General features: G+C 40.3%; 2 protein-coding genes across 3 annotated transcripts in view; one reads left to right on the top strand and one right to left on the bottom strand.

Moving 5' to 3' along the window:
- The window catches only part of EPS15 (epidermal growth factor receptor pathway substrate 15), a 72,639-nt gene extending 59,904 nt beyond the window's left edge, over positions 1-12,735 (bottom strand). The window contains exons 1-2 of the mRNA XM_080406249.1: positions 12,617-12,735; positions 8,841-8,958 (exon numbers count right to left, since the gene is read on the bottom strand). Of these exons, the coding sequence (XP_080262375.1) occupies positions 8,841-8,858 (18 nt within the window). The 5' untranslated portion in view covers positions 8,859-8,958; positions 12,617-12,735. The remainder of the gene's footprint in view (positions 1-8,840; positions 8,959-12,616) is intronic.
- OSBPL9 (oxysterol binding protein like 9) overlaps positions 12,629-23,018 on the top strand; it is a 63,818-nt gene continuing 53,428 nt past the window's right edge. For both annotated transcript variants that reach the window (XM_080406267.1, XM_080406266.1), the window contains exons 1-2: positions 12,629-12,762; positions 22,257-22,307. In XM_080406267.1, coding sequence (XP_080262393.1) covers positions 12,652-12,762; positions 22,257-22,307 — 162 coding nt within the window. In that variant the 5' untranslated portion in view covers positions 12,629-12,651. The remainder of the gene's footprint in view (positions 12,763-22,256; positions 22,308-23,018) is intronic.

Here is a 23,018-nt window from a genome sequence, read left to right as displayed (position 1 = left end):
TTGTTGTATTTCTAAATACAGGTATCTGCTGTTTATTATTGCTTTTCAGTATCCTTATTTTTGTAGTTGGGATTCTCAGGTATGCAAAATACCTGTTAACACTACACAGCTAAAGTTTGTGACAGGGCTGGATGGTATCACAAAGTTTACTATATTCAAATAAAAGTCAACATAATATCTAATTCTTATAATTTCAAATCCCTTCTTCTGGTATAAGGAGTTCCTACAATCACAATTAAAAAATCTACAGTTATCTTGAATACAGGATTGAGACTTGTGTTTACAGAATAATTTAAAAGATTAATTGAGTTACCAACATTGTCACACAGACACAGGCTTTGAAAAACACTGGTATGATAGATCTCTGTCTTTTCCAAAAATAAAGCACAGGAAACAAAGCTGATATGCATGGCATCTCAGAAGAGTAGTTACTAATGAAAAGAACAAGATAGAAGACTGAGGGGTGGCGGTGAAGTATCTTTGGGGGTTTTAACTATTGTTATTATATGCATTGGACAGCAAATTGGAGCAATTCCTATCGCCAGGTTTTCTTTGTTGCCAGCTAGTCTTGAAAGGAGAAAAGTATGAAAAATTGCTTCAGGACGTGGATGAGGAAACTTTTGATCAAAGTCTCTGATAGAAGAACAGAAGCTTCATCATTTCCCTGAATTTCTGAATCACTTAATAAGTATGTTTCCAGTCAGGTAATTGGGAATTACTGTATTTTTAATCTCATTCCTACTTCCAGTACGGTAGAGGCAGGACAGGGGGCTTGGCCTATGTAACGACTGGCACAGATGAAAGCCAGCCAGATGGTATTAGTCTAAAAGAGTCATTGCCCAAAACATAGCACCTATGTCCTTGGCAGATTCTAAGAAGAGCAGAGAATATCTCTCTCTCCCCTTTACCACTATGATACAACTGAGTTTTTTACACATCTGTAGTTCTGTTGCCTGCCCTTATAGCTTTGTAATAACCTAAATTGTTCATATGAGAAAAGCATTTATTCTAACAAGATTCAAAAAGGCAAATTTTTGATCAGACTTTTTCTTTCATGTACCTCAATTTTGTAACATTGTTGAAATAATGTTTATCAATTCCTGTAGCTCTTTTACGATGGCTAATTGAAAAAGTAATACAACTTAATACTTGAGTAAGCAATGTAATATAAAGAACTACTTTTGATCGGATGAACAGGTTAAGTATATTACAAAAAGTAAAATTCCTAAAATTGTGGATATGCAAATTATGCATATATAATTATTTGATTAAATGAACTATGTCTGCTACTTCTAGTGGAAAAAAATATTTCCAAGCACCTCACTTAAGCTAATTTCATAATTAGGTTCTTCATGCACATTGAATAAGATCTGCCCAAACAATATAAATATCTATATTTGGTCAATGGTCTGTTCAAAATTTTCTATAAACTATATTATTTAAGTGAGATCCTCATCACCAGAGGATTCAAACTTTGCTGATAATGCAGACAGTCTGGGGTTTTGGCTGATGGGAAAACCTATAAAAAGGAAATAAAATAATCTAGAAAGAGAGCCTGTAACAATTTATCCCTCAAGCCTCCTGGCTGGTTTTAGATTTACCATTACTTCCATCACTGCATTATGTGAGCTAGATTTCTTTCATTCATACACAACTGCCCAACTGCTACCCAAGTCCATCATGTCAGTGTATTCCATGAAGAGAAGATGGTCTTGTGTCAGTACCTACTGCTTGTAAAGAAATCTCTTCCATCTCCAGCCAGTGTGTTATTCAACAGCCACAACAGAGCTGCACAGTGCTGATGAGAGGGAAGTAATGTGTTCCACTGAAAACTGGACAAGGAAATGCCTAAAACTGCAAGCTGCCTGAAAGAGTAAAAGGAATTGAGTCAGCATTCTGGGGCAGGAAGGAATAGGGAGGGGTGGAACAAGCAGTATATACTTCCAAAGAAAAGTATGTTCAAAGCAGATGACATACGAAAAAGTTAAGTGCTACTAGTATGCCATAAGTAATACAAAATTTACCTAGTGCACTATTAAAGTTTATGGATCAAATCCCCTTTCCTGGCCAAGGCATAACAAAGGCTCTCAGAGTGTTGGTTATAGCTTTCTGATTCACTCCCCAGTTCATCTCTAGCACTGTGATGTAACTGGAGATGATTCATTAACAGAGGGAGCCAAATTTCAGTTTCTCTACCCTACAATCCCTTTAAGACACTGAGTAAATGGGCTGTAAAACTGGTTACTATATTAGCTCTTAGACCATTAAGAACTTTTCAGTCTAAAAGAGAAATTTCCTAGCTGGGGACCTTGGGTGGTTTTCTCTTGTTTTGTACTGCCTGGGCACTGTACAAGAGACACAGGACAGTGAATATGGCCTAAGGCTTTCCACTTATAACCTTCCTCACGTTTCTCCAGCTGTATGAATGCTTCCAATTTCTCCAAAATTATTTAGATGTATGATTGCACATCCATGTTTACAGATCACTAAACTGCAAATCCAATTCAAATGTCTTGTGTTTGGGGGAACTGTGTCCCTGGATGCAATGTGCCCTCTGAGCATGCATAATTTGAAACAGATGGCTCAACAGATGAGCTGCCAAACACACAAGGCCAATTCAAATGCCATCCAAAAGAAGAGTGCAATAAAAGTTTTTCTAGTCCCACTTTAGATAAACAGGGCCTACCTGCTTGGAAGATGCTTTTCTCATTTGCTGCCTTTCTACTTATTCTTTTCAAATATGGCATGCTTTAGAAAACAAACTCAGTTTTACCAGCTACCAAGATTTTATCATATATTTTCCAATTTTTTCTTTGTTTATTTTTAATAAAGCTCCAGCCTCTGGAGTTAAGAGCTTGCATGGGTTAATTGAGCTTTAATTAAAAAAAGCCAACAAGCAAGCAGCAAAATATAGGACCTTTCTGGCCTTCAAGGTTGCCAAGAAAAGCTTGAAAATGTGAACCCTGAAGGTTCAGAAAAATTGCTCTTTAACTTATGGTTGGCAAGGCTTAAGTACAAATAAATAATTTAAAATGCCCAGAATATGAAGGCTACTAATTTCGCATCTAAAAAATCCAATACAGAAATTGCTACCAGAAAGTTCTCCACAGCTTGTAGTACTTCCTTACCTTTCCACAGGACCCCTGACAAACACTTGGTCCATGGCTGGCCTAAGTGGAGGCGTTGTTCCTGCTGGCATTATCATGCCTTAGGCAATACCTTCACTGCAAAGTAAATCTGATTTAAAGCTACCCTATGTCTTGATTTTCCCAGATACGCCAGTTTTTTCCACTTGGATTTTTTCCTGAGGGCACACACACATCTGTGTACATGTATATTCGCCTATTAATCTGTCCATCTCCCCAAATGCTGTATCTAGTTGTCTGAATTTCTTAACTTCAGGAATCCTGACATAGTACACACGAAAAACCCAGGGAATGGCAGATTGCGTACTGCAGTTTCTCTGTGCATGAAGAAAATCAATCATTTCCAAGAAGTAATTACCCTTGGAATACATCTGAGCACTCACAGCACAGAATATGCCCATGTTGCTACTGGGAACAGAAATGACAGCCATTACTTGAGTCAGCCAAGCACTACTAAGAGCAGTTACACTGCAGAGCACTACCTATGCTTCACAGAGTCACTGCATTAGCTGACACTGCGCTGATAATCCTCAGAAATCTTTAAAGTACTACAATGCTACAATTAAGGATTTGTGGGTATACCAGATTCAAGCTAACAACCACAAAGAAATTGTAAGTTAACTCTACAGCCAAGACAAATACTCGGGCTGTAAGACTGGTCCACTACCTATAAGAAAAAGAACATTGTCCTTCTCATGTTTTAGAAATTCAGTGCAATGACTAAATATAATGTAGTGACTCTGTAGCAATTGCATGTATGAGACATCACCCTTGATATTTAACAGATTAAATTCCCATCCAGAAGTGTAAAGCTAAGTAGACATAACATTTTACAGATGGAATGGGTTAATGTTATCAACATGTAAATGATAGTTGGATCAGGGAAAACTGTGGGTAGGATTTTGTTTCGTCTAAATATGTAAACCAAAATTTGAAAGACTGGTAAGACAACAGTTCAACTGCTACTGATTTTGCTGTATTCAGAAGAGCTGCATCTTTTCTCTAGTTGGCGTACTAGAAACAGCATAATTAGAACTAGTCAGCATAAGCTGGAGAGTGTAACACTAATGAAAGGCTCAGCTCTTCCTCTTTTCCTATGCAATATGAAGAGCAGAGCTTAACTTTGGGTATTTACATGCTTTAATCTTTAAGTCAAGGTGACAAATTATGCTCTTTATTATGTACCTGTAACCACATCAACACCAATGGAACACACAAGCATGAACAACTTTTGGCCTGTTTGACCTGAACTGGCAACACGTGACTAAACTCATGCTTTCGTTTGTTGGTATCTTATTTCCAAAGACTTAAGGCTGCTAATCTACAAACTATTGTGAACTTGACTAGTAAATTAAAACAAACTATTTACTGTGTATACACCTCAAGTAAATACACAACTGTAAGAAACTATGATGGCCTAAACATTACCAACTTCAGCTTACGCTATGGAATCAAAGTCTCACTGTATACTGTAGACTATTTTTATAGCTAGATTTACTTGTTAGTATATTTCTCACAAGCTTATTTTCAACAATTACTTCTCCTGAGCAACAGAAAGCAAATGATATAACTCTCTATTTTAAAAATGTCCAGAGAATTCGGTTAACTCCAGCAGAATTTGGAGATTTTAATATTAATGTTATTGTAGCATTTGCTTAGAAGCTACATTGCAGTTACTGTTCAAATTAAATAGTTTATCAGGGCACTGGGAAGTACGAATAGAACAGAGTGAACTTTTGAAACTTGGAAGCAAACAGATGCAACAAGGCCTGGATTCTCGTCAGGCTCTTGGCTTACAAATGAAGTAACAGAGCCGCCCTGTGTGTGCTGCTGCCTACGAGCTGAGTAGGATTCCCTTTGTTTCAGTCCATGACATCTGGGTGTATTTAAGCAGTTCTGAGCAACTTCAGCTTCAGTGAAAGTCAGTGAAACTGCTAATGTTAGAGAATGGGCAAAATAAGGTTCAACTACTAAAATGTAAAATTAAGACGACATCACTAAAGGTCCTCACAGACATTCCACTCTTTTACCGGAGAAAAGCCCACCAAACAACCCAAACCCCTCATTGAGAGGATACCTATACAGTCTCTCAGCTAACTCTGTGAAAATAAGAATATAAAAGAGCAGAGATAGTGTCTTAGAACAAAGGTCTAAATAGCCCAGTGTCCTGTCTCCAGCTGTGGCAATAGCTAGGAGCTATGGAAGATGGTAGGAGTAGGTAAGTATGCAGTGACACTGCCCTGGTGTACTTCCCAAACCTCCAATAATCTACAGTTCAGGAGCTACCTGAGCTGGAGTTGTTTAATTGGTGTGAGTGGTTGTTTTAGTCTAAACAGCTGATGAATGTGTCCTATAATACGTCCCAGGCTTTTTTGCCTTCATACTGCTAAGGCTGGAAACCTAGCCAGGGTGGACTAGGGCTTCCCCCTGATCTTTGAACCTGGGTTTTCTTCCTGCTGATACCAAGCTGATGAAGCTGCAGGAGGTGCTGCTGTGAACCGAAGTCTCACTTCATCTGGAAATCAGATGTGCATTCTGCACATGAGTCTGCGAGTTCACACATAGCCGGAATAGTCTCATGACAGCTCCTGAGAGCTGTCAAAGTAGAAAACCACCCATCTGCTCTCTAAATTGAGGTCCAAGCGCAGACTGTGATTTTTGGGGAGCAATTTGAGTTTATTCTGCCAGTTCTGGTGGCTACTTATTTTTCTTCTACTAAATCAATTCTCTTGCTTCTTTCTCTATTCCTCATGGAAAAGGGCAGAGGGAGAGAGTGAGTTGAGTAGGACGAAAAAATAATTTCTGCATTTTCACTTCCATCAGAACAAGAGGAAGCAAATCCTTTCAGCAGGCACCAAAAAGGATTATTTTAATTCTCAGATAAGAAGAAAAAGAGTTCTCCAATTTTTTGTAGGATAAACCTTGCTACTTTTGTCTCCCATCCTTATACAAGAAACAGTAACCCTAGAGAAAGATCTTTTTAGCATCCCTAAATCAGAGCAATATTGGATAAGGGATTACACTGTATACAGGGCTCCTCCTACGTACAAATCACTGGGAGTGATTTTAGATCTCAAGAAAAACAATTTGGCCTTAAATCCCAGAATGAAACACAGGGGGAGTCAGAAACTGATTCTAAATTGACACATCTGAAACTTAGTTTTAACATATACCCCTTTAGTACTTCTAGCTATGGAATTAAGATGAGTGATAGAAGCACTCATGGGATAGTGCTCATTCTGTAAACTTGTGTTGTGTGATGGATTGCACAGTTCTAGGTCTCTTTGACTTTACTTTTATCCTCCCTTTCATGTCCTTAGTTCTCTCACCTAGTACCCTAAAAATTACCATAGTCAGATTTATGCCCAAGTCTAATACGGTATTTCTGCTATTTACCTGGGGTGGTGGGAAGGGGAAGAGAGAGAGAAGGAAAAAGGTATTTTTCCTCCAGATTTTAATAGATCTTGTACCAGACAGCATGGGTACTGTTCATAACAGCCTAATAATATGCGTATATTTTGGAACCTACTTGTGTAGACTAGCTTTAAACACTAGCTTTGATATTGCTGTATCTATTAACACCAAATAAATATAGTGTATAAAGAAAAAATAAACACTTCTTACTGAAAGTAAACATAGCATATTATCCTTATGATTAGGGACAATACTCTTTAAAATATTGTCTCAATTCTTACCTTTTCCCTTGCTAAATTTGCTACACATTAAACTCTACTGTAAATAGTCTAAATTTTGTGAGAAGATAATGTATCTATTGCATTCTTGCAAAACAAATTTACTACAAAGAGCAAATAACCTTATTTGAAACATATTAATAAGCCAAACACTATGAAAAGAGGTGACAGTGGGAAAGCTCTGGGCAAAGAGATTTAGCTTATTTGCCTTTTTGTACCAGTGGGCTGCATACCACAGCTGCAGTGAAGTAAACATTCCAGTTGAGCAGCATTCCTCTGTATCTTTTCAAAGTCTCTGTGGAGACTAAAGTAGAAATTACTTATTTGCGGTTGAGAAAATAGCAAGGACTTCTGCATTAAATTTTAAATAAAATCAGCCCACATGATGATAAGATGCTTAAATCAAATGATGAGATGTTACCCATCTAAGCAATGCATTAGGAATTAAAATGTGATTCAGCATGCTATGAACTCTAAACTGGTGTATTCAGCAAAGACATCAGGCCTGTTGTTCACAAGGTTAAATTATGATGTTGTAAGTTTTATAATATAATAATACTAAGATTACAGTGAATTGTTCACCCTGCAAAATTCATTCCAGCATCTTCTAGTTGCTAAATTGATTTCCAGATTACCAGACCTCGGTCTGTGTGCAGATGGAAAATAGCTCATATGACTATTTCTTCAGTATAAAGGCTTGGCACGTCTTGTAATTCTTTTGGACTAGATTTATGGTATATTTAAGTTACAGGTTTTCTTTGAAGGTGCTTTCCTTATTAAATTTGTATTGCTGTTAATGCCTTAATCTCAGAACACTTAAAGATCTCAAGTGTGACCGGGACACGTGGGACAAATTCTATGCCCTCTGTGTAAAGGCAGTACAGAAGATACCCACACTTCTAAATGGCAAAGCCCCTCACTAAGTTCAGAAAAGTACTTCTTGAAGAAATGTTGAGTCCTAAATTGTCTGTTTACATCTCTTGCATCTCCCAGATAATGTCATAATGTCAAACTGTCCTGCAGAACTGTAACCTGAATTTACTCTTTGATGAGACTATACCAAAATTTAAGTTATGTTATTGTTACAAAGCTACTCAAATTTATAATGCCCTTAAAATGTGTTTTTCTGTAGACCTTGTACCAAGATTGGGTCAATGAGTCAATTGAATTGCTAAATGAATACCATCACACCCTATTTTTAACACACGCTGCAACCTCTGACAAACTTTTCTTCGTCCTGTAAAGTATCGGTGCCGGTTAGGTGAGTCAGCTGCATCTTTGCTGCATCATCCCCCAGACATACAGCACTACTAGAGAGGATTAAATAACTACGGATAAAATAAATCTTAGCTTCAGAATCATCTCTATCTATCTTAAATGCAAAAGAGACTCTCCAGTCCTTTCTTAAATGGTACCACATTTTGGCTGAACACATTCCATGTGTCTTTGGGAAACGGCTCCAATATCCTAATACTCTCCAGTGTAGCTCTAAACATGCCATGAAAGAAGGAGAATCTGGACAATCTTTTTCAGAAAGAAAAAACCCTTCTCTTGTGAAACCTAGTCCAAATGCAGCCATAAGCTACAAGCAGCAAAAGAACAGGCCTCTGAGACCTGAGGATTGAATTCCATACAACCTGTGGTGGTTTGATTTTTTTGGGTGTATGCTAATATGAAGTCATTTAGAAGACTCAGAAAGGTCTGCTTAGCCCTCAACGAGGTTCCTCATCCCTGATCTACAGGAATTTATGACAATTCATTAAGATCAGAGGAAAACTAGATTAAAATGGACAAGACTGGGAAGTTTTATTGCTAATGGCTTTTATTTGCTGGGATCATACAGGAACTGCCAAGAAAAGGCCAAGATAGAATTGTTTGCAGAGAACCAACTGCTTTCTTCATTTCACTGTATTGCTGATTTTTTTTTATAAACATTTGTATTAAAATGTATCTGTATTAAAAACAGAGACAGTTAAGAAATCTATTCAGAAAATGTACTTACGATGGCACATATTGGCATACTTGATTTAATTATCCACTTTTAAGAATGACTGCTTGTAGGGTTAAGTTGATTCTCCCCCAGCTGTCTTCCTCTCTGTAAGCCCCTAAACCAAATGACTCTGAAGAAATGAAATAAAAAATGTTTAGGCTCTAACATTGTTGCTATTGTTAGTGTAGTCAGCATACGCACAGGCGGACCAGAAAATACCTTTAAAGGACAGTAGCAGGACACTGAAGATGACACAGAAGGCTTCGTCTTCTACTTGGTTGTAGTTTATTAGTGCATTTGTTACCCACAAAAAAATCAAATTGAGGATTTTTTTCCCTGAAGATACAATTATAAGACATTACTTGCTATCAATAAGCAGAAAAAGCATCATCCACTATCAGGCTAAAACATAATTTCTTAATTATGATGCTTATGTTGTCACAGTGACCTGATAGGACAAGACTAAATGAAACTACCAGCCCATTTCTGAAGTGGGAAAAGGAAAGGAAACAAAATGTCATTTGTTCTCTTCTTAAATGGCTTATGTTCAACAGAACCCCAAGCAATTGCAGCTGTTGGGAGAAGTAAAGCTACTTTCCCTGCTGCCAGTCACACTCCCAGACACCCTTAAGGAAACCCACAAGCCATGCAACTTCATCACTGAGGTTCTTCAAAGCTAGTTCAGCTGTAACTTCAGGAAAATTTACAATAGAAAAGCGTTTTCCTCTTAAAGAATCAGACTTTCAGTAGACTCCTGCTTCTCATTGCCTCTGCCCTGGCCCTTCACTGGTATTTACCCTAGATCGGCAGTGCCTTCCTCTTGACTTGAAACCATATAGATTTAAACTGTAATGGCCAAAAAAACCCAGATGTAATTTGTTGGACAAGCTTGGACAAAGGAAAGTAACATAGAAGACATTTTAAAAAGTAGGGTACAAGCTGGGATGTCCTGGAAAATGCAGTAAGGATTGGGCTTATCTGAGGTTTCCCCCTACATTCCTGCTGGGACAGCCTGAGTAGTCCAGATGCCACTTTATGGGATAAACTTTGTGGCTGATAAGCAAATCTGCTTGTGGCTGGAACACTCCAACAAGATAATTTAGTCAAGGCCTCTCTGTGGCCAGAGAATGGTGCTGGACAGGATTTTCAGCTGATGGAGCAGTGTATTAAACAAAGGCAGCACAAGGTAACAGCTGCTGCTTTCTGCCCATTTCTGTTGATCTCTCTAGTATATAATTCTCTCAGATGACAGTAAGTACTCTACTTAATGTTAAAGAGTGTGACATACCAGTCTAATTTAAGTTTCATAGAATGTGGAGAACACAATAAAACTGTCTATAATTACAGAAAATAACAGCTTTCTGTAACCGTTCCAAATTGGATACAGACAGAACATGTTAAAGCAAACTAAATTCTTCTATTAAGGAAGTAACTTACTCATTTCTAAGTAATTTTTTATTCAAAATCATTGATGCTGCTGATGTAACATAGAAAGTATATAAGGTAGGTTGTATCACAGTGGTAGCTGATTTCAGTTTGTTGGTTTAAATGAGCTAAAATGTTTGCACTGATCTTTCCAAACAATTTGAATGGGCACCTAGAATCTTTATCAGAAGGATCTAACTAATTAAGCCTATAACCCCTTCAATAATGCCCTCATGAACCATGTTCAATTATACTGGAGTAATCTGATATACACAGAAGACATATCATCCTGGCAAGTCAAGAAAGTACATAAACCTGTATGATACTGTATCCTGAATGCTAGGAACAGGCTGTAATTTCATATGTATTTATTTCAATTTATGTATGTTTTTTTGAAGAACAATGATCCACTGACCTCTGCCAAATTACCTAGAGAGAATATCCACACTACATTTCTAAAAGAAACCTTGAGATTAATTCCCCTTTAACACCTGTTAACACAACTTTTCCTTCTACTCTAGGGCTTTTAAGGTTTAGCTAAATTGAGCTGGCTAAAATACACGCTTTTTCTAGGGCAGACAAGTCTTTGGCACATTTCCCCTCAAAAAAGCCAGAGAACAAAGTAGCAGTAAGATATTCAGTGTATGCCGAAGTTCTGCAAATTCAGCCCCTGGCAAACCAAGGTGAATAGAAAAGCTCTTCCGTCAAGAATTTCTCATTGAGAATGCTGTGCCCGCACAGCCCTTTCCCAGTTAAGCCAAGAGGTTTTTTTGCACAAGCTCTTTGCATTAGTTTCAACTCTTGTGGTAGAATAGAGTCCAAGTAGTGATCTGAGATCATAAAGCTCCAGTCCAACTACAGCTTTAAGCGGTAGTACTAGTAATGTTCTGGCACCATCTGATGTTTTTTGTTTTGCTTGCCTGGGTATAATCTCCAGGCAGCTGCGCTTAGTTTAGTCAGTGAAACTGAAGAAGAAAACAGACTACTAAGGTCATATGCAGCCTGAAAAAGAATGTTATCAAAATCAACAAGCTGGGTGTCAAGACTGAATTGTGCATTATCTAGGTTAAACTGGTAACACCATGCATAAACACACTACCAGGTGACTACATGGGGTATTATAAAGTCAACCCTGTAAAATCCACTTGGTAACAAACTAGTAAGCAATGTGACAGGAGAAATGGGAAGATGAATTAGAAATATGGTATTCCTCATTTTTCAAAATCCAACACAGAAGCTCTGCCTTTGAGTGATTCTTTTTCACGAAAGGGCTAACTGGGATGATTTTTCTATTAAGATCAGTTTAACTTAGTATAAAATTGTGGTATTGCAAGACCCTAGACCTACTTCAACCCTACTATAAAGGGATTTTTATATTAAAATCATACAAAAAGAATGGGTTTATATTTGGCTGGGGTTTATGTGGGGGCAGTTATGCCATGAATATGTAAATGTTATATGACAAACACAATCCTCATGGTAAAAGCACTATTTCTGCTGCAGTATTGTCAGTCCCTAGGAAGGAACATGAGTATTTCTATGCGTCCTTTGAAGTTTTTTTGTTACAGCACAACCAAAATTCTGTGTTTCTGTCAGAGATGGGTGCCAAAAACACAGCTTGGACTGAACAAGAGATTTACAATTGTCCATAGCTCCTGGCGAATTCATTCCACATTCTTGGATCAGTTAACAGGAAAGCTGTGTCCCGTTTAAATGAGCCTTTTACCCTTAAAAGGTTATCTCAAGTCCTGAATGTTTTTTCCACACTCGGGCCACATACCCCCTCAGGAGAGGGCCCAGGCCCTCGCACCCAGCTGGTGAGCCCCACCGGCGCTCCGGGCAGGCAAACAAGAGCGGGGCAGAGGGACAAAGCACCGCAGCAGAACACACTGAAGGTGCCGAGCGCCTCAGGGGACGGGGTAACGCCCTCCCGCCCTCCCGCAGCCCAAGCACCAGGGCGCCGCGCCCCCACCGCCGCGCAGCCCTCCTTCCCGCCTCGTCCCCCGCTCCCCCGCGCCGTAAGGGGAAGCCTCGCTGTCCCGGGGTGCGATCCCGGGGTGCGGATCGCCCCGGCGGCACCCACCGACCAGCACCCCCGCGGCCAGCCAGGCGCCGCCAGGCCCCCCCTCCCCCGCCAAACCCCGCTAACCCCCGCTCCCCTCATCGCACCCGCCCGGCCCCGCCTTCCCGCCGGCCGTTAGGCTGCCTGCTCCGCCCCCGCCGCGCGCCCCCGCTGCGCGCGCAAGCCCCGCCCCCTCCCCGCCCGCCCCCGGGCCAGTGTGGCGGCTGGCCCCGCCCCTTCGCTGCGTGCCCCGCCCCCTTCCCGCCTGGCGGCAGCCGTGTCTTTCCCCGGCTCCCCTCACCGAGCGGGCGGTGTGGTGCCGGTTCGGTGCCTAAGATGGCGTCTATCATGGAGGGCCCGCTGAGCAAATGGACCAATGTCATGAAGGGCTGGCAGTACCGCTGGTTCGTGCTGGACTACAACGCCGGGCTCCTCTCCTACTACACGGTGAGGGGCAGCGGCGGGCCGGGCGGGTGAGGAGCCGGGAGACCGGCTGAGGCGCAGGGTGGGGGCGGGGAGGGGACTCGGGGCGGTGTGAGTGCCCGACTGGCCAATGGGGAAGGAGGAGGCGGCGGGAGCAGCCAATGGGGTGGCCCTGCGGGGTGATTTATCGGTGGGGGCGAGCGGCGCTGTTATTGTTGGCGGCCGGCGCGGGGGGAGGGCGCGGCCCCGGGGCGGGGTGGCTGGGCGGGAGTGGCCGGTGCCCCCACACGGGGCTTCCCGGTGGCGCGCTGGAGGGCGGGGGCGGCTCCCGCGGGGCCTCACAACCCCCGCCCCGGGGGGGGTGGCGACACCTCCGGCCCGGTGGAGCGGGACCGGCCCGTTGGCGGCGGGTGGCCCGGAGCTTGTGCTGGGGGCCGGCCTCGGCTCCCGCTGTGCTGCCGCCCTGCTGCGGGCGCTGTGCCCCGGCGGCGGGCCCGCGGGGGTGCCGCCTCCCGGGCGGCCCGGCTCTGCTCGGGGCCGGCCGCGCGCTCCGCCGCCGCTCTCCCCCGGGGGGTCCGGGCGCTCCCGGCGGGGGGCGGGCGGGCGGGCCGGTGCCCGCCCAGGACTTCACTCTCCAGCCCGAACTTTTACGGCGCGGTGTGTTAAGGGACAGGGGTGTGTTCCCAGGCTTTTTGCGCAACCGCTGACGGATCCGGACTTGCTAGCTTGTTCGGCTGCTTATGTAAAAATGTGGAGTAAGTTCCAAACGTTTTCACAGTACAAATTCATCTTTTCTTCAAGGATATGCCCTTAAATGAGAAGGCTAACTGGCTCAACCGTATGCCCGCAGAGATAAGTTTTCTTAGCATGGAGCAATTTCTATTTAGGGTGTCCATCCGGATGAAACTTGTACAAATTTAACCTGTAGTAAGCTGTAACAGAATTACAGCAGGTAACTTCACTTGAGTATTATGGTGTCTGTGAAGGTATATTCATAGAGAAGAATTGCATAGAAATATTTTCCCTAAATTTGATTTCCCAGTCCTACTAGGAGGTGGCCTTTCTCTCCAGAGCTAGGAGATTATAAGGCTCTCAGTATCACTTCCACACTCTCAGTTTTGGTTTGTGGAGGTTCAAAGTCCCTCACCTGGAATATGGGTGGAGAATTAAAAGTGCTTTTTAATGGCTGTTCAAACGTCAGCTGTTTATGCTCACTAATTCACCTCAGTCAGTCTTAAGTAGAGGTACAAGGTGCGAAGTCATTTAAGGCTCAGCTACGGAAATAGAAACATTTGCTGATGACTGGTCCATATCGTAATTCTGGTTATTGCACTGACTTTGTTCTATGGTCTTCATGTTTAATAAAAATTAGTTCTTAGTTTCAGTATTTCCTATGATTAGGAAATATGCCTTATGCTTATTTTGTATGATTTGTCATGTTCTCTCTTGTTATGACTTTTAGTTCACAAATTTTAAACCCCCTTTTTTTAACCTGTCCTCAGAAATTCAAGAGAATTCAAAAAAATAAAGAAAATTTCAAAGCAAAAGTTCAAGAAATCAAATCACGTTCTCTGCTTTGTCTTCCTTTTACCACTATAAAATGCCTGCAGTTAACATTTAGAGTGCTTTTGATATCAGTGTGCTATCTTTTCTGCACATATGTCTGTAAAGTACTTGTTGCGCCATTCTCGAGGCGTCCGAATTCATTCTTGTACCTAAGGGCGCGTATTGTGTTGGAAGACTGGCTGCCAAAAGAGCTGGTCCTTCAGCGTGCGTGCTTCTTCACGTGGGCTAGCATGATGCTCGTAGGGTTGTAGGGTCAGCTGGAACGTGGGTTTGAAGACAATTTGATCGTGTCCCAGCTGACCACATGCCTCACTAATATTAGCGTTTGAGAAGGTAGGGGGACACTGTCTCGTTCAGCTCTGCCATTTCATTTTCGCATAGTAACTCCTGAATTGTAGGGAGTTTATAAAGCTGTTGTACATAAGCAGCGGTAATTTGGAATGTTAGCAGGGTTGGAGGCTTTATTTAGGTGGAGAGATGACCTGTTGTGGTTCTGTATATACAGCCTTGTATTTTGAATTAAAGGCGTATCGATGTGACCAGGTACACAGGGTCATGTATTCCATTCCCTCTGAGCCAATTTCAGCCTGAAACAATACAGTTGTCCTGCTGTAGGTGTAACTGGGTGACATTTTGAGCCTGAGACTGGCCTTTCCCTGTGAGCATAATGCAGGGGTGGGGTTGGTTTCAACATGGTGACATAGACATGCAATCTGGAAACAGTTTTGCGGTTAACCCATCAGCATTTACCTGCTCATCACCTCTCTCAGACTCCTTAGCCCATTTCAATCCAGAAAGTTGCGCACGCAGGAAACCAAACCCTTTCTCCAGCAGATCCAATAGCCAATTAACCTTTGGCAGAGGAGCTGTGGAAAACTGCAGGGTAATAACTTCTGATGCGGCTGAACTTTCCATCAGAGAGAGAGCCAGAAATACACATCTCCTCATAAGTGTGTCCTTGCACTGTTGCATTTAGCCTTCTTTGGTAGTAACTTAAAATAGAATGCAGTAAAGTAACTCTGTTCGAATGCTTATTGCACATTAAGGATACTGTGCAGTAATATTGTACTTGTGGGGAAAAAAAGGCAGCACCTAAATTAGTATGCTTTGTCTTTTGGTAAAATGAGCAGATGTTAACCTAAATATGTTTTGGATACATACATCAGATGCAAATTAATTAAGTTAAATTTACATTTCTGACATAATTAGGACTTTCAAGGAGCAAGGCAAAAGAATTTACATCGTCTGAGTCAGAAAGAAAATGAGAACTTAAGTTTCACACATTTCTGTTTTCATTGGTCTATTCCTTCCCCTCTACTTAGTTGTACTAGTAACACTACTTGCAAGTGTGAATGCAGATGTTTCTCACATGCATTTCCAAGGTGTTTTACAAAGCCAAATTATTTGCTTTTTCCCCACTTCTTTGATAGTTTGTAGTGTTTTTTTTCTTTTTCAGAATAGAATGCACATCCTCAAATTTGCTTGTAATTACATTTGTTTAAATTTATTTATGAATTACATATTTCAGAGAAAATGATGTGGACTTGCCATAAATGGTTTTGCTTGAATAAATGGTTGTCTGATATCAGTAAACCGTTAGTTTTTTCTTTCCTTTGTTAAGAGCAAAAGATGAAATAAATGTGTGCCATTTTGGATCAGTTTGACCAATGGTTTGACAAATTACTTCTTCTTTCCCCTCAATATTCTTTGTGAATCCACCAGTGTTTTCTCTTGAAGGTATCACAAATGTAAGTCTACTGAAGTATTGTGGTTTTTTTCAGCATATAGTTGGCTGCACTGACAATATTTAACAGAAAAGTCTCAAAGTGGCTTATTTCTGCCTTCTGCTGGCACAGCAGCTGTAAAGTTGTTCCATGAGCCGGATTCCAGCTGAAAAATAACTTTCTGCTGTTTTATTTTTTCAGCTGAATTTGTTCTGTTGTTTTCTGCACGTCAGTATAAAAAAAATGTGTGTTGATATTATACTGGGTGATAGCGTGAAGACAGAGAAATGGCTAGGGAGGAAGAGGGAGTTGAATGCAATTTGCTTTTTGTTTGTGTTTTCTGGCAGAAGTGCTGTCTTAAATGCACATCAGCCTTGATTACCCTTGGGAATCCTGTAGAAATAACCCAGAGAACCCCTCAAGGTTGAAAATCTGATTAAAATTCTTTTTTTAAGTGTACTCTTTAAATAAATATTTTAATTGTATAATAAATTGAAAGCAGAACTGGCATAACTGTGGAAACAATGCTAAAACCAGGGCCAGTAGATAGGAAAGTCAGTTCCTTAAAATATTTTAAAACTTTGTGGATATTTGACATGGTGGTATTGAAAGGAGAACTGTTCAAAATGTTGTAGACTTAAGCAGCTGCCTTGTATAGTGAATGAGGCTTGCAAGAAAAAATTGTGTATGACAGCTCCATAGTATTATTGAAACAAAACTGAGCAGCCTGCCATCATGTTAATGGTTCTTGCACCAATAAATGCCTAAAGAATACATTTAAATGTTCTGTTAAACATTCCATGAAACTACTTTTAAAAACATATGCTGGTTGAATGCCTTCAGGAGCAAAATCTGTGTGAAAACAGTTGTTAGGAGGAGTAGTTGTGGTGGTGTAAAACTATTTTTCCTGATTGCTTCTAGTTAGCAACTTCAATACTTGTTGTGCTGTACTGAAGAACTGCTTGTGGATTGTATGATCCAGATATTGAGGAGGAGGGGGACTCAAATTTTGCAGCAGTTTCATGAACCTTTGGTGGTGAACTGAAAACAAGTCTTGTTAACTTGATTTGAAATGATGCTTCTGAAGCTGGAGTCATGGCTCAGTGCCCCTACGGTACAGACCTTCAGATGAATGCATTTTCCTGCTTTTTCCAAATACAGTTTCTCAACCGCCAGCTGTGTGCAAAAATCCCAAGAAAACAGGAAAAAAGCCATCTGCTTTTGCACAAACATTCCCTTTGAGGTCTCTGCTTTCCATTCTCAGCCAAGGTGACACTTTTTCCTGTAATAACTTGATCTGTCACATGCACTGCAATTGCAAACAGCTCAGCGAGTCTAATAAAAACAGACAAAACTATAAGCAAACCAGGGATAGTAAGAAAAAGAATTCTGAATTTATGGACTCTGGAGAAAAAATATTGATAGCTATTATGCAACACTGAACTGAATTTAGTACATAGTTTTAACTTTGTATCACAGGTTTTGATGCACTAAGTAAATTGTTATAGGATTATGATTTAAGTAGTTGACTCCTCTTTAGTAGTTAGGCTATAGGTCTGGTTTTAGATCTCCCAATACTTGATCATCACTTTGCGGTGCACATCATTGGCATTTCTCATCCAATATAAACATATTGTGCCTGTTCAGATTTGTTCAAAAATATTTGATGGGTTAACTTTGTACTGGCACTCTGAACTGCACGTCGTCTGTCCTCTCAAAGCCAGACATGTTGTCTGGTCCATTAATTTGATGAAGTGTAGTCGGGTGCTCATGTAGGACCTGGATCAAGATGGGTACAGTTTGGCAAATGAGACGAGTACAGATCATGTGCTAGCTGTGGATCCAAAGAAAACCAGTTTAGTACTAAATTTGTTCACTTACCTGCAAAATCTCATCTATTGCATGTTTTTTATTTATTTTTTTATTAGGTGTGCAAAATAAACCCAGTAGCAATCTAGAGGATCAATTTTTGTTGTTGCTGTTGGATGACGACTTAGTTCAAGGTTTCTGGCTGTTTAAAAGTCTTTCCTTGATGCAGATTGGGAGCAGTTAAGCTGAGGCTAATGAATTGTCAAGCGAGAGAGACAATTTAATGAATAAGCTTTATTAAAATAACTCAGAGTTATACAGTCTGAACATTTAACAGCGATTACAATATTTAGAAATTTGAAAAGATTAATATGGTGATCAGATACCCAGTCCTGTTGCAGACACAGATTGTTTAGTCTGTGGCTGCACTTCTGGGGGAAAAGGATTGAAGAGAGGGTCCTATGATTGTGTTTATCTCTTTCACCTTGATCCAGTTAGGGTCTCTCATGTATTAATTTCTTGTAGGATTCTATAAGCAGTGTAATGCTTTTCTGTGTCAGGAACCATAAACTATTGCCTTACCTTTTTCAGATATACATGGCATCTGTTGGGGTTATATGAGCCCCAGTGGCATCATCAGTTATCCCTGCAGTGTTTTGGTTCCTGCACTATGACTGCATCCACAAAAGCCGAAGCTTTAGCTACAGAAACAGCATGGCTGTTAGATGCTGTCCCTGTGCTTAAGGAGGTCTCCTCTGAGACGGGCACGCCTTGCAAGGGAGCTAGAGGAATGGTAGTTTTGAATTGTTGGTGTTTATTTCTGCTTGAAAAATAAGGGTTGCCTTAGCGTTTGATGGCAACAATGAACGTTATGGGAAGTGGTCCAAAATAAAGCTTCTCCTGTAGATGTATTTAAACGCCAAATATCACTGTTTATAAGTAGAGCTTGTTCCAGGTTCTTCATCCCCAATGGAAATAAATGTTGTAAGTGGTTTTGCTCATCTGTGTACTTATGTTAGAGATTTCCTTGACAGGACTGTGTGAGTCAAAAATGTACTCTGAAAAGTTCTGTGCACTCCTGCACAAGCAGAACGTGGGCCTGAGAAGCTCTGGAGGCAGACAGCAGCTGGGTTTTATATTGAAATCTAAAACTTTCCATGCAACAGCTAAAATTCAAATGGAGTAGTAGTTCTAAAGATGAATGAGGGCTGGGTGGGGTGGTGTGTGTGTGTGTGTTAGGATTTTAATTTTGTTTGGTTTTGTATAAATAGACCCAGGCATTATTTACATTTCTCTTAAGAAGCTGTAGGTTACCTGAAATGCCTCATGTTAGATCAGTTCTGTATTTGATCAACTTCACTGGGGGGATGTAAAAAAGAAACCAGTAAAGGCCATATTTTTGGGGGAGATACTTACATTCCCCCTTCAGTAATACTGTATAGCTTTGCTAATTTTTACAGATTTTTATTTGAGTTTCAGCTTAAATTTATCTTGTGTTGCTGTCTGCTTGTAACCTATTCAAGTTCATCAGCATCAAAATCAGTGCACTGTGTATTGAAAGTTTATTGAAAATGTCATTTTGTCTGGTTATAAAACTGATCACTGAAAAAAGATAGCTGCATATTAAAACTTTAAATATAAAAAGAAAGTAAAGTGTGACTTTTTTATTAGCCATTCAGAGATGTCTTTCTGCCGTATGAGATTTTATTCAGTGAAATGGAACCATTCCTCAAAACAGGTATGGGATGGCTTTATTTATCCAAGAATACTTGACGAGTCATGGGACATAATGGATACCCATGACAAATTTCAACAAAAGGGTAAAATGTAATGCTCTAAGGGAAAGCTGAAGCTGTCTAAATTGTGTTTTTTGTAAAATCTTACTTTGGGGGTGTGTGGGAATCTAAAACGTCAGCTGAGTTATGTTGTAAAGTGCTGTCCTGTAGCAATCAGTAAGAGATTTGCTGCGTTCTGATGAGAAAATACAGCACTGTGCGTGATGATAGCTGCATGCTTTAGTGCACAGGGGGTTCAGATACTGGAATGATAGGTGCTTTATTGCACTTAGGTAGAATGAATTAGATTTACTGCTTCATTATAATTGGTATTAACCAGTTAAAGCTCTGTCTGAAGGTGGTGAAATGATAAGTATATAGGACCACACCATGAACCTGTGGTTTATCTTGCGAATCTTTTTGCAGACTAAGAATATCATAATGCTTAAACTTAATTTCCATTTCATTAAAATGTGGTGTACAAGAAAAAGGAAGGCTTTTACAGTATCTTTTGCAGTTGAGTTGATAGTCTGTCTGCACAGTGGAAATCAGGGTGGTTGGGATTCTGCTCTCCCTTGCAGTAGGACTAGCTCTCATCTTCCCTGCACTTATCTTGTTGAGGGATCTAAAGCAAACCAAACCAAATCTCTCTTCTGCTACCTTTGGTTTTTATCCCATTTGGTTCCCTGCCTGTGCGCAGTACAGTGAGCTGGGAGTGCTTTGCCTGGCACGCCGGAGCGCCCGGAGTGTGTCATCTGGACAGACCTGATGGGTTTCCTTCAGCTGCTGCCATCCAGATCCTGTCTTTCCTGCTAAGATTATGCCAGTATTTCTTCTTGAAACCACCAGAGGGCGTAATAAACTCTCGGTGGTGCCCTCCTATCTGAGAACTCTGAAGGCAGTGAATATGAAAAATAAAAGTGTACTCTAGTGAGGTGTGTTCCAAGTATATACAATTCCTGATGGGAGATTGTTGGAGTAGCTTTATTTCTAGATCCTTTCTTGGTTTTGAACTTTAAAAAAAAAAACACCTTAAAAAAAAATTGTCCCTATGTCGAAGTTTTCATTCAGGATATTTTCAAAGAAATTATTTATCTGTAGAATACATTATGGATACACTGCTGGTATTTATTTCCATTTCATTTTGATCAACTAACCTGTATTGATACGGAAACAAGTAGATTAATACTGATGGTTTCTAACATTCAGTACTCTGACAAATTAGAGATTGAGTTGAATGAGAGGTCAGCATAAACATCATATGAAGCTCTGACTCCTGTATTTTTAAATTATCTTTATTGAATAGGACTTGCTGTGACTGCTTTATGCTTTCCTTGTAGCTATATCTCAAATATGTAGCAGATAAAGAATAATTTCTTGCTGTTACAACTGATACTTCTCATTCCTGTCTTTTTTCCCCTACTGCTATTAGTAAGATTTCATTGTCTGATGGCTTTAGTGGAAAAAGGGCTGGCCATAATCACACCAATATATTGTCTAGATGGAATTGTTTAGATAGGGTTGGAAAGAAGTGGGCATTTCAGAAAATGACAGCAAGAGAATCTGTTCATGAGACACCAGTGATAGCTGTGTTTTCATGACCTGAAAGAGTGTAGTTTGAATATTTGGATAGTAAGAGAGAAGGGGTTGAATTAGACCAGACTGCCTTTGCAGACAGGGCTACAATGGTGTGTCATTTTTCATTTAAAAAATGCAATGTGTGTGTAGTTAAAAAACAGAGTATGTTTTGCCTCTTATCAAAAAACTGAGTATTTAGGATGACTGAAATTTTTCTTTTTTTCTTTATCTTAAAGAGTTTGTGTGTGCACTGCTTGTGCTTGCCACTATTTGCCCAGTAACACAACATTGGCAGAAAGTTACTGACAAATCTACCGGAGTCAGTCCCGGGAATAGCTGAAAGTTCAAAGTATCACAACTTCAAGCTAGGACTGAGTTGGCTGTTGAGAGTTGCCTGTTTTCGGGGGCTGAGGGTTTTTTCCCCTGGAATTCCCTTGTTAGTGCTTTAAACAGATAATAAAGAGGGGGTTCAGCAGTTTAGCTGCAAGATGGGCTAATCTACACGTTTGAGCACTGTTTATGGATGCAGGAATCCTGTTTTCTGATCTGGGTGTCTAAACATGAAATGTATATTTGTATGAAAAGGGGTATAGATCTGGGAAACTTTCTGATAGGGTTATAATTTCATTTGTACAATTCTGCCTGCACAGCTGTATTTTGTTATATGGACACTTTTCTGAGAGTAGGAGAGGAGGGAGGAAGATGTAAATCAGTATACTGCCGATTTTTTTCTATTTCCTAATTCCTTTCTTCTTCACTTTTTACTTTCTATAAAGGTGTGGACTGCATCTTCTAAGTATTTCTTCAAGGTATCTACAAAACTTCTTGAAGTGGGATATTGTATTTTATTTTTTTGAAGGATTATTTTTTTCATACCATGGTGGTGTACTTTCTTTTCTGTGAGAACTAACCTATTTTGTAACAGAACTTGCATCTCATTTAATCAGTCAATAAAACATTATTGAAAAATGATTTCTTCTTTTCTCAGTTGCTTTGAATAACTAACTTTCTGCTTGCAATTCTTACTATATTTGTTAATCCAGTGATCTGGTTTTTTCTGTTTCAGTCAAAAGACAAAATGATGAGAGGATCACGCCGAGGCTGTGTTAGACTCAGGGTAAGTGTTTTTTTATTCAGTACTTAATTACTTACTGTATATAATGTGGCCTAATGGAGAGAACTGCACGGAGACTTTTGAGGTTTGTGCTCTATTCCTGACTCTGCAAAATACTGAAATAGTGAAAGTATTTAAAGAAAGGAAATATTAGAGGTCAAGTGACATGCTGGGCTAATTGCATTCTATAATTTTATATACTGTATAAAAACTTTATATATTTTATACATATACATTGTATGACAGGGTAATATGACAGGGTTAGTAGCAGGCTATGAAAAAGTTGCTGCTTGCAGTTCTCATTTCTTTGTGTGTGGATATATTTATGTGTGTGTATCTATATATATATGTTCTGTCCCTACAGAAGTCATTGCAAAACTGCTTTCTTCTGTCCTTCTGATTTGCCTGTAGTCTTTTACTGTGTCTTCCATTCTGCCAGTTTGGACAGTCTTTAGGCCTGCCACTTGGCTGCGCTTGAGCTTAGTGAAACAAAGGACTGGAAAGGGAAGGAGGAGCACAGCAGGCAAGGTTTTTGAAATATCAGCTGGGAGGGGGTACAAATTGGGGAAAGAGAGGTAAAAAGATGCAGAGTGGGAAAGCTGAGTGGTATTTGTTTGAGGCACCAGGGCTTGGGGCATTTATCCTTGAGTGCTACTGTTGCAGCGTGAAATGACAGTACTGAAGTGAGATGGGAATGCTGTGATACCTTTTCAC

Source organism: Falco punctatus (genome assembly GCF_963210335.1).
Source record: "Falco punctatus genome assembly, chromosome: 11".
NCBI lineage: Eukaryota > Metazoa > Chordata > Aves > Falconiformes > Falconidae > Falco > Falco punctatus.
The sequence above is the reverse complement of the archived record's forward strand: the minus strand, read 5'-3'. Positions and strand labels throughout refer to the sequence as shown.